Genomic DNA, 12,112 nt, shown 5'->3' with positions numbered 1-12,112 from the left:
GTCTTCTTTTTCAAATTTGTGTTTTGACTAAGTTCTTTCCATTTCCACATAAATTTTAGAATCAGCTTGTCAGTTACCTTTCCATTTCCACGTAAGTTTTAGAATCAGTTATCAGTTTCTATAAGAAAAGCTTGCTGGAATTTTGATTGGTATCACATTAAATCAATAGAAAAATTTCTGCAGAGCTGATAACAATATTGAATCTTCCAATCTATCAGCACTTGATATCTCTCCACTTATGTAGGTCTTTTTTATTTCTCACAGCTTTGTTGTGTCATTTTCAGTGTGCAGGGTCCAAACAGTTTTGTCAGATTTATCTCTAGGTATTTCACATATTTGATGGTATGGTACATAGTATTTTTAATATCAACTTCTAATTATTCATTGCTAATACATACAATCACTATGTATACACACATTACTAATATGGAAAGTCAGTTGGTTTTTGTATAGCAGTATTGTATCCTGCAACTTTACTAACTCATTTAGTAGGTCTAGTAATGTTTTTCTGGATTCCATGGGATTTTCTACATAGATTAGGATTTCTGCATTTCAGCATTATTGACATTGGAGGATATTTAGCAGCATCCCTGGATTCTACCCAGTGAATGTCAGTAACACCCCCTGCCCCATTGTGAAAACCAGAATTGTCTCCAGACATTGCCAAACGTCCTCAGGGGGCAGAACTACCCGCTGTGAGGACCATAAACATGGGTCATCATGCCCGCTACCAATAAAGTATGTTTTACTTCTTTTTTAATCTTGATGCCTTTTATGTATTTATTTTGTTTGTCTTAAACTCTGGCTAAAATCTCTAGTACAGTTTTTAAAAACAAGCATTCTTGCTTTGAATTTTTGTTTTGTCTTGTTTTGTTTTTTCAATTGAAGTATAGTTGACGTACTAGTTTCAGGTGTACAAAGTGATTTGACATTTGTATACATTACAAGTGTGCACCACTTGTAGTTATCGTCTGTCTCAATACAAAGCTAGTATAACATTATTGACCATATTCCCTATGCTGTACTGCTCATCTCTATGAATTACTTATTTTATAACAGTGTGTTTGTACCTTTTAATCCCCTTTACCTATTCATCTGCTGCCCCCACCCCCATTCTCCTCCCCTCCAGCAACCACCAGTTTTTTTTTTTTTGTATTTATGAATCTCTCTGTGGTGGGGGCCAGGAAGGTTATTTGTTTTATTGTTGTTTAGATTCCACAGCTCAGTGAAATCATATGATATTTGTCTTTCTCTGACTTACCTCAGTTAGCATAATACCCTCTAGGTCCATCTACTGTCACAAATGGCATTGATCATTTCCTTGTTCTTGACCCTAAGGGAAAAAAAAGCATTCCATCATCACCACTAATAGTAAAGTCTTGGACATTGGTCTTGGCAAAATTTTTGTATCTGTCTACTCAAGCAAGGGCAAAAAAAGGAAAAATAAACAATTGGGACTACATCAAACTAAAAAGCTTTTGCACAGTAAAGGAAACTGTCAACAAAATTAAAAGACAACCTACTGAATGGGAGAAGATAAGGGGTTAATATCCAAACTATGTAAAGAACTTTACAACTCGACACCCCAAAAATTAATTAAGTAAAAAATGGTCAGAGGACCTGGATAAACATTTTTCCAAAAAAGAAATACAGATGGACAACAGACACTTGAAAAGATGCTCAACATAGCTAAATAGAAGGGAAGTGCAAGTCAAAACCACAGTGAGGTACTACCTTAAACCTGTCAGATTGGCCACTATACAAAAGGCAAGAAATAATTTTGTTAGCAAGGATGTGGAGAAAAGGGAACCCTTGTATACTATTGATTGGAAACTAAATTGATACAGGCAATGTGGAAAACAGTATGGAACTTCATCAAAAAATTAAAAATAGAAATATATGGTCCAGTTCCACTTTGGGTATTAACTCAAAGAAAATGACAACACTAATTTGAAAAGATATATGCATCCTTGTGTTCATTGCTTCATTATTTACAATTGCCAAGATATGGAAGCAACTGAAGCATTATTGGTAGATGAATGGATAAAGATGCAGTACATATACAATGGAATATTATTCAGCCACAGAAGAGAAAGAAATCCTGCCATCTGCAACATGGATGGAAATTCTAAGTGAAATAAGTCAAAGAAAGACAAATACCATAGATTTTACTTATATGTGGAATCTAAAAAAAACAAAACAAACTGACTCATAAATACAGAGAACAAACTAGTGAGGCAGGGGAATGGGTGAAATAAATAAAGGGAATTAAAAGGTACAGTTATAACTTCCAGTTATAAAATAAATAAGTCACAGGGATATGAAGTACAGCATAGGATATATAGTCAATAGGGTTACAATAACTTTGTGAAGATGGTAACTATACTTATCATGGTGTATGTTTCATAATACATATTAATGTCAAATTGCTATGTTTTATATCTGAAACTAATATGTCAATTATACTTAAGTAAAGTAAACTGATATTAACTACAAGTTTTTAATAAATGACCTTCATCAGGTTAGGGAACTTCCCTTCTGTTCCTAGTTTGCCCATAGTTTTTATTAGGAATGTATGTTAGATTTTGTGAAGTGCTTTCTGTGTTTCTATTAAGATCATCGGTCTTATGGTTGTCTTAGTTAATATGGTAAATTACACTGATAATTTTTAGATTTTAACCAACCATGCATTTCTGGATAAAACCCACCTGATCATGATTTATTGTCTTTTTTAAAAACTACTGGACTTGATTTGCTAAAATTTTCTTCAGAGTATTTGCATCTTTTCTGGCCTAAAAAAATGAGTTGAGAAGTATTCCCTCCTTCTCAGTTTTCTGAAGAGTTTGTATAGCATTGGTATTATTTTCATTCCATAAATATTGGGTAGAATTCACAAGTGACACCATCTGAACCCAGAATTTTCTTTATGGGAAGTTTTTAACTGTAAAAATCAATCTCTTTAATAGCTACAAGACTATTTGGGTTATCTACTTCTTCCTGAGGAAGCTTTGATAGTTTGTTCCCTTCCCGGAATTTGTCCAGTTCATCTAACTTCTCAAATCTATCAGCATAAAGTTATTAACAATGTTTCCTTACTATCCTTTTAGTGTGTATAGATCCTATAGTGATATCACCTCTCATTCCTAATATTGGTAATTTATGTCTTTTCTCATTTTTTCCCTAATCAGTCAGTCTAAATGTTTAATTCTGTCCTATGTGGACTCCCAGTTCCATCTTCTTAACTCAGTGAGACTATCGGGCTCTGCCTCGCTTGTCCCTCCATGTGTTGTATGGTAATACTAGGTAATTCTAGGCAGTTAGCTACAGCAATTGTGCAGTTTACCTAATTTGCTTCCCTGTTTTTATTAATCTTTTGATGTATGCCATAGCTGATGTACAATATTTTTAAAACTTTGTTCACATACTTTGTCTTTATTTTAGTTGTTTCTGAAGAAAGGGTAGATCTGGTTCATCTCATCTTGGTCAGAAGCAGAAGTCCTCAACACTATTTATTCCTTATTAATTTTTATATTAAGCTAGCCAATGATGTTTGACTCTAGAAATTATTTCACTGTTACTTCTTGTAGTGAAAGAGAAATGTGAGGTCCTTCATAACTTTTCAGTGCTCAGATTTGTACTTGGAGAAACATCCAGATGAATAGAATTTTATCCAAGTAACAATATGCTAGGAATAACAACAATACAGCAGGAACACATAAAGACAGGGAGAGGGATAACAACTTTTCAGCTGTAAAGATCCAAGATAATATTATTTGGCCAATATTTCTTACCACTTATTTCAACCAAAGCTAAAGGTGGATGGCATGATAGTTTAGGCTTAAAAAGACTAGACTGACTTGATGATGAGTTGTCATGTCCCAGTGAGCTCTTTAAAAGATATAAGGGCAGCTTGTGATGTTAGAGGAAGATCTTTCTAACGCTTGAGGTTTAACACTGTTGAGACTGAAGAAAGAAATAGGTGCGTAGACCATTTTTTGTTTGGATTCAATATGACATTTCTGATGCTGTTACATAATACTCATGTTCTTCCTTTTGTCCTGTACTCCCAGGTTTTCTGTCTCAACTGATCACTGACAAGCCCCTGACTGAATGCATCCGTGGTGGCCACTATGCAGCAAGTGTCATAATTAGGCGGACTGGCTGCACCTTTCCTGAAAAGCCAGACTTCCACTGATGAGAAAGCAGGAAGCCCAAGCCCAGGAGTACAGACACTGCCATGACTGCTTCCGAGAATTCCCATATTAATAAAGAAGAAAATCATCTGTTGTCTTTTCCTACTATAATAGTGTTCATTCTTAATTTAGAGGGTGCAGTGATACTCAGTAGAATCTTTATTCTCTCAACAATCTAAAAAATGATGTTTATTTCCATAGTTTAATAGTGTGCTTAAATGTCAATTAACAGGACTTTCACATCTCAATGGAAATTTTTATTTCATTTTCAATTACTGGGTAAATTCATGTGTATTTGGTAAATTAATGTCTTTTTACATTTCTGCTTTGAATGCAGATGTAATTTAAATATAGATTTTTAAAAAGAAATTAATCCTAACACATTACTCTAGCTTTTTATACAAGTATATTTAATTTAGGAATGTATACATGTGTGTGTGTGTGTGTGTGTGTGAATGTACACATATACACATACATTTATATACTACATATATACATGATAAGTGGTTAAATAAGGTTCAAAAATATTTATCTTGCCAAATTATGCCAAATAATCTCTTCAGTGCATACTCAAATATGTAATAAAATTTTTGGATAATAATTTGCCAAGTTATATGTTACATTACAATATTCAAATCATAATCTTATATTTACTTACAATACTGTGTAATTTGATACAAATAAAAACTTGTCATATCAGAATTTTTTTCTGTCTTTGCCCTGTGTTCAACAAACTGAACAAGAAAAATCATTATTTAATATTGGGTCATGAAATGGTGTCTAATTTGTTGATGGAGATAAAAAGAATATGGCAACATTGAAAAATAGTTTAAGATTGAAGACCAATAAGTCACTGTTGTAAGAAAGACAAAGTTGAATAATAGAGCCTCTGGAGTCAGACTTAAATATCTTCATATAACATTGGGCATGTCACTCAGCCTCTGTGAGCTACAGTTCCCTTTCTATACAATGGGATAATGACCCCTATGTACAAGATCATTGAGATGATTTGAGAGACAATACCAAATATAAAACACTTGGTATAATTCCTAAAAAGTACTTAATAAGTATCTGCTATTTTCATCATTATGATTATAGTTGTTGAAGAAGAAAGATAATAGTCATAAAACTAAGTTCAAACTATAGAAAAGGGAGAAAGGGTTCAAGTTTGAAGTCTTTTATGTTTAGGGAAACTTTACATTCTCATGTTTGCTTGCCTTTTTCTTTTTTTTAATATTCATACACCATAAAATTTTCCATTTTAAAGTGTAGAGTTCAGTGGGTTTTTTTTAGTATACTCACAAGACTGTGCAGCCATCACCATTATCTAAATCAAGAACAGTTTCATCACCCCAAAGAAACCCTATAACCTCCGGATTCACCCCACTCCCCATCCCTTGGCAACTACTGATGTATTTTCTATATAAATTTGCCTATTTCAAACATTCATAAAAATGGAGTCATATAATGTGCATTCTTTTGTGTCTAGCTTCTTTAAGTTAGCTGTTTCAAGTTTCACCATCTTGTAATATATTAGTACTTTTTTTTGCCAAATAATATTCCATTGTATGACTGTTTCATACAGCCTCTGGGTTGTATGAAACAACCCTATTTTGTTTATCCATTCATCAGTTAATGGACATTTGAGTTGCAAACACTTTTTGGTTATTATGAATAATGCTGCTATAAAAATTCACATACAAGTTTTTGTGTAGATACATGTTTTCAGTTCTTTTGAGAATATACCTAAGAGTGGAATTGCTGGGTCACAAAGTAACATAGATTTTATATACCTTGTTTAACTTTTTGAGAAAGTGCCAAACTTTTTACCAATTTGCATTCTGACCAGCAAGGTTCGAAGGTTTCAATTTCTTCACACCCTTGTCAACTTTTGCTCTTATCGCTTTGTTTGATTATAACCATCTTGATGGGTGTGAAGTGGTATATCATTGTTTTGATTGCATTTCCTTAATGACTAATGATACTAAGCACCTTTTCATGTACTTATTGGCAATTTATATTTTTTCTTTGGAGAAATGTCTGCTCAGGTCAGTTACTCATTTTTTTAATTGAGTGATTTGTTCTTTTATTATTGGGTTGTAAGAGTTCCTTATATATTCTAGACATGTCTCTTATCAGATACATAATTTACAAAGATTTTCTTCTCTCCCTTCTGGGGCTTGTGTTTCATGTCCTTCATGATTCTTTAAAGCTCAGATTTTTTTTAATTTGTATGAAGTCCATTTTATCACTTGTGCTTTGGTGTCATACGTAAGAAACCATTGCTTAATCCAAAATCACAAAGAATTATACCTGTGTTCTCTTAGAAGAATTTTATAGTTTTTCTCTTACATTTAAATCTTTGATCCATTTTGAGTTTATTTTTGTATGTATATGTGAGGTAGGGTGTCTAAATTGATTTCTTGTATGTGGATATCCAGTTGTCTCAGCACCTCACTGAAAAGACTATTTTCTCCACTGTTGAATTGTCTTGGTACCCTCATCAAAAAAAGCTGACCATAAATGTAAGGTTTTATTTCTGGACTCTCAGTTTTATATATTTATATGTTGATCCTTATGCCAATCTAGGCATCTTGATAACTAGAGCTTTGATTCTGAAATCAGGAAGTGTGAGTCCTCCAACTTTGTCTCTCAGGAACAGTTAGTTTGAGTACTGGGGTATGTTTATCACATTAAAACTAATACAGAATGCAATCCTCCTAGATAATTTAGAGGGACAAACTTAGATAAGAAAGAGTGATAAACCTTTGCTCTACCCTTTTGATGAGAAAATCTCTTACTCCAAAAGGCTATTGATCAAATACCATTTACCAACTAGGCTTTTCTGATAATCACTATTTATAGTAGGTTCCAAAGTATGCCATTTGGTAGTACTTAAACATGCACAGATTACATAACTTTCTTGCAATAAAACATAGTTATCAGGATATGTGTATTCTGTCCCTGAGTTTACAGCATACTCTTAGTTCTGTGTTTTAGCAAAGGACAAAGCCTTTGCTGGTAGACTGGGTCTCAGAAAGCCAGCCTCTGCTAGTTGTTAAGCATTCCCCGCTGTGGCCTATGTTTTTCCATCTTGGAATGAGGAGTAGTTAACCTAGTCCCACTTTATGGCATCATGGTTTAACAGGTAGTTGAAGGGGATGTAGAATGGGGAAAGAATAATGAAGTCAAGAGGATACAAGCTCTGGCCCCAGGTTGGTTGCAAATAGCTGTGTGGCCCTCCTACTCATATGTAATTCACAAGTAGGTGCCTTAGTTGTGACATATCTGAAGTATAGCGTGGGAAAAATTGCAATATTTTCCAGAATCTCTCCCCTGGTTTTCGTGCATCTGCATTATCAATAGGTGTTTCCAAGAGGTGGAGAGAATTAGGCCATCTACATATCAATAGGTATTACACGGGCGTCAGAGGGTTTATCTGGACCAGAGAGATTGAGTGGAGTTCTTTTCTGCTGCAGCCAGGTCAAGAGAGAGACGGGGACTACTGCTTGTAAGAAATAAAAGGGTTTCTTAATTGTATTGCTCCCTTTGACTGATTTTGGTTTTAGAGATATTTTGCCCCGGGATTTCCCCCCGGAGTGCGCGCGCGCTGGCCGACCAACCTTCGAACGCCAGCTGCCTGTGGGACCCTGCCCTCGGGCAGAGGGGCGGAGCGAAGCGGAAGTCTGGACTCTCCTGCAACGCTCCGTGCCCAGGCTGCCCCGAGGCTGGATGCGGAAACGGAGTAGTTACATGTGGTTGTAGTATGGACCAGTGGTTACAACAAGGTTGCCTTGTTGTGTGTGGGAAAAGGCGTTCTTACCTGAGGAGTAAGACTGAGTGCCTGAATATTAATACAGCAGGACTCACACTTCCAGAAGAGAAAGAAAAAAGAGCAAGAGTAGCTACTGTGTTTTCTTACTTTTTACATCTTTTCATGATATGTACCTTCAAATACTGTTTTATTTCTCTGAGAGAATATCTTTAGATCCAGAGTGAGAGAAATATTTTGTCTTAAATAAACCCCAGGCAACTTGGCTAAAACTATTATTTTTACTAAATCTGTAAAGCAAGTATTATAATTTTTTACCCTTTTAAAATAGAAATGCACATTTTAAAGATTGTTTCTGACATACATAAGCCAACCAGGGAAGCATGTGTTTGGCTGGCAGTCTAAAAATACCAGTGTTGAAATATAAAAATATGCACTAATTCATTTCTGTTACTCCATCACCCCCCAAAAACTCTACTTAGTAATATCTCCACTGGATTAAATAGATTTAAAATGTAAATAATTTTTTTTATGATTCAGTAGTAGTTCTCTAGTTCTATGTTCAATCCTCAGCTGTGTGTACCCTTGGACTAGTTCTTGAACTGATCTGAGGGTTGGTTTTCTCACTTGTTAAGTGAAGATAATACATCCACCCCAGTGAGAGAGCATTAAGAGAATATGTAAGTAAAAACACTTTATAAATAATAAGAAAAGTTTAAATATGAAGGTTTGATATTTCACAAAGCACCCAAGCAACCCAATGGGGAAAGGAAAATCTTTCAATAGACATTGCTGTAACAACTAGATATCATATGGGAAAAAAGATGAACCTTTGACTCTTACCTCACACCATACATAAAAATTAGCAATAGATCGTGGCCATAACATAAAGCTAAAACTATTATACTTCTAGAAGGAAACATAGGAAAAATATTTTCACAGCTTGGGGGCAGGCTACAGTTTCTTGTAAAAGACTTTGAAAGCACTACCCATAAAAGAAAAAATATTGATAAATTGAGCTCCAAAAAAGTTTACACATTTTGTTTACTAAGACACTATTGAGAATATGAATAAACAAGGCACAGGCTAGGATAAAATATTCACAACACGTATATCTGACAAAAGCCTAATTTATATCAAGAATATATTTAAAACTTGTACAACTCAATAATGAAAAGACAAACAGATGACCTTACAAAAGAAAATCTACAAATGGCCAATAAGCACATGATAAAGTATTTAACATTATTGGTCATGAGAGAAATGAACATTAAAACCTCAGTGAAATACTATTGCATTAGAATGACTAAAATTTAAATGACAACAAATATTGGAGAGGATGAGAAGCAACATTGTTAATGGAAGTGTAAAATGTGAACAACCACTTTGGAGGAAGACTTGGAAGTTTGCAAGAAACTTCAAACCTATTGTTTGAGCCAGGTGTTTCATTCCTGGTATTTACCCAAGAGAAATGGAGGCATATGTCCACAAAATACTTGGATTAGCCTGTTTATAGCAGTTTTATTCATTGTAGCCAAAACCTGGAAACAGGGTAATTATCCAACAGCAGAAGAATAAATAAAATGGTGGTATATTCAAACAATGGAACAATATTCAACAAAAGAAAGAAATTAACCACTGATGAAACAATATGAATCAATCCCAAAGACATTTTACTGAGTGGAAGAAGCCAGACCTGAAATACTGCAAGCTGTAAGATTCCATATATATGAAGTTCTAGAACAGATAAAACCAACCAATAGAGAAAAAAACTAGAACAAGAATTGGATGTGTAGAGAGAGAAGTGGAAATGAGGGCATTTTTCTAAGCTGACAGTGATGTTCCATAGGGTAACAGGAGTCACATAGGTGTATGCATTTGTCAAAACTCAAAAGAATGTCTCACTTAAGTTGCAAGAATTTTTTTAAATCTCACACACACATAGGACCCTAAGCAAATATTGAACTATAGTTAATGATAAGTATATTGATAGAGATGAAGTGTATTGATATCTTCAACTTACAATGAAGTGCCTCGAAAACTAGGATGAATGGAAAGAGGGATGGATAGATGAGTAGATAAGTGGTAAGACAAATAGAGCAAAATGTTAATTGTAGAATCTACGTAGTAAATAGATGAATGTTTGCTATATAATACTTTTCAACATTTTTGTAGGGTTGAAATTTTTCCAAATGTCGGTAAAAATATAAAGTACTTAGGAAAACCTGTTAAACTTGATTGATAGCAGCATCTCATAAGATAAGACAATACATAATACAAAACCATATACAGATCTTCCTCGGCTTACAATGGGGTTACATGCTGATAAGCCCATCAGAAATTTTAAATATCCTAAGTCAAAAATACATTTAATACACCTAACCTACCAAACATCATAGCTTAGCTTAGCCTAGCCTACCTTAAATGTGTTCAGAGTACTTAACATTAGCCTACAGTTGGGCAAAATCATCTAACACAAAAACTATTTTATAATATAGTTGAATATCTCATGTAATTTGTTGAATACTGTACTGAAAGTGAAAACCCTCATGATCCCAGGGCTGACCAGGAGCTACAGGTCACTGCTGCCACACAACATCATGAGAGAGTATTTGTAAAGAAAATGAGAAACTTCCGATAGCCAGGATTCTCACCTGGTGTGCTTACATACGTGTGGGCAATACGCTGTTATTGACTCTATATGAAGAGCTCTGCCCAGTGCCCTGGGCTGCATGGCTGCAGGAGAGCAGAGGCTGGAGTGGTGACAGCACCAAGGACAGAGCCAGAGATGGCTGTAGGGGCAGAGAGGCCCAGAGGCAGAGACCGGCTTGCTGCATACAGACTGTCTCTGAGTGGACGGGATTCTAGTGATTGACTTGCCACCATGGGAATAAACTTGGGTATAACCCTTTTTCCCCTAGAACGTTCCATTGTCATTCCTCAGTCTCACTGAATCAAGAGTGAACTTGCCAGGGCTGAACACCTAGGGCAACACAGTAGTGTACCACACAGGTCACTAGCCCCAGGGGAAAAAATCAAAACTCAAAATTCAAAGTTCAGTTTCTTCTAAATGCCTATTGCTTTTCCACCATTGTGAAGTCCAAAAATTGTTAAGTTGAACCATAGTAAGTTAAGGACCATCTATATATTATCTACTACAAAATGTAATTTTTTTACATCAACTCCATGACAAAACTAGCCAGTCTTGGGCTGCTGCAAGCCTTCTTGATGCTGCCAAAGTCTTCTTCTGGGTATAGAACACCCTGTCCTCATCCCACAACCGAGCTGGTAATGGGAATATTCGTGAAATACCTTGGCAAACACCAACCAGACAGACCTCTTCCCACCCAGACCCCTGAACTCACTGCTTTCTGCTCTGCCCTCTGAAGCATCCCTTCTCCTGATCACCGGAAAATTCCTAATTTTCCAATCCAATGGCTAGTTTTCAGTCCTTACCCTACCTCACCTCTTCTCAGCATCAAGAGGACCACACCCTCTTGAAAATTCTTCTTCCCTTGGTTTTTACACAACTGCTTTTTCCCCTTATTATCTCACCTCCTCTACAACTTCTTCTTAGTCTGTTTAGGAGCACCTCTCTGTCCTCTTTGGAGTTAAGAAGCCTCCATCCCCACAAGCCCTTTGTCACCTATAATCTCCTCCTAGGTGACCAGTTTAACTCCCATGAATTCATCTATCACCTAATTAGTCTCAAATCTCTATTTCTAACCCTGATCCCCTCCTGAACTTTAGGCTTGAAACCTACAGGTCAGCCCTTTGGGATATTCTGCAGACCCTTTGACTGTCAGAACAAAACTTACCTTCTTTTGAATGCCTAGGCCCAGTCTATTCCTCCCACTTTTTCTGTCCCCATTAGTAGAAATAATTCTTCATGACTTTTTCCCTTCTTCACCCACATATCTACATGAACACCAAGATCTGTCAGTTTGCTCTTAAATCACTTCCTTGCCTCTTCATCCCCCCAGATGTAATTTAGACTTCATCAAGTCTAATTAAGTTCTCCAACTCCAGTTCTTCCCCTTTCTCAGTCAGCACCCCCTTACCGTGGGGGATACCTTGCTACAAAAGAAACACAAGCACAGTCCCTGGTCTTGTTATGTTCCTTGATCATTTTAACAACTTTCTTACT

The 12,112-nt window shown here is 35.7% G+C and overlaps 1 protein-coding gene and 1 long non-coding RNA gene across 6 annotated transcripts in view; one reads left to right on the top strand and one right to left on the bottom strand.

Moving 5' to 3' along the window:
* The window catches only part of ADK (adenosine kinase), a 606,631-nt gene extending 601,736 nt beyond the window's left edge, over positions 1–4,895 (top strand). For all 4 annotated transcript variants that reach the window (XM_037013272.2, XM_037013270.2, XM_037013268.2 and 1 more), the window contains one exon: positions 4,071–4,895. In XM_037013272.2, the coding sequence (XP_036869167.1) occupies positions 4,071–4,195 (125 nt within the window). In that variant the 3' untranslated portion in view covers positions 4,196–4,895. The remainder of the gene's footprint in view (positions 1–4,070) is intronic.
* LOC118971514 (uncharacterized) overlaps positions 1–12,112 on the bottom strand; it is a 37,767-nt gene that overhangs the window by 4,785 nt on the left and 20,870 nt on the right. For both annotated transcript variants that reach the window (XR_012133166.1, XR_005059948.2), the window contains one exon: positions 1,262–1,333. This is a non-coding gene — a long non-coding RNA (uncharacterized lncRNA). The remainder of the gene's footprint in view (positions 1–1,261; positions 1,334–12,112) is intronic.

Source organism: Manis javanica, chromosome 7 (genome assembly GCF_040802235.1).
Source record: "Manis javanica isolate MJ-LG chromosome 7, MJ_LKY, whole genome shotgun sequence".
NCBI lineage: Eukaryota > Metazoa > Chordata > Mammalia > Pholidota > Manidae > Manis > Manis javanica.
This window is presented reverse-complemented; position numbering and strand designations above follow the sequence as displayed.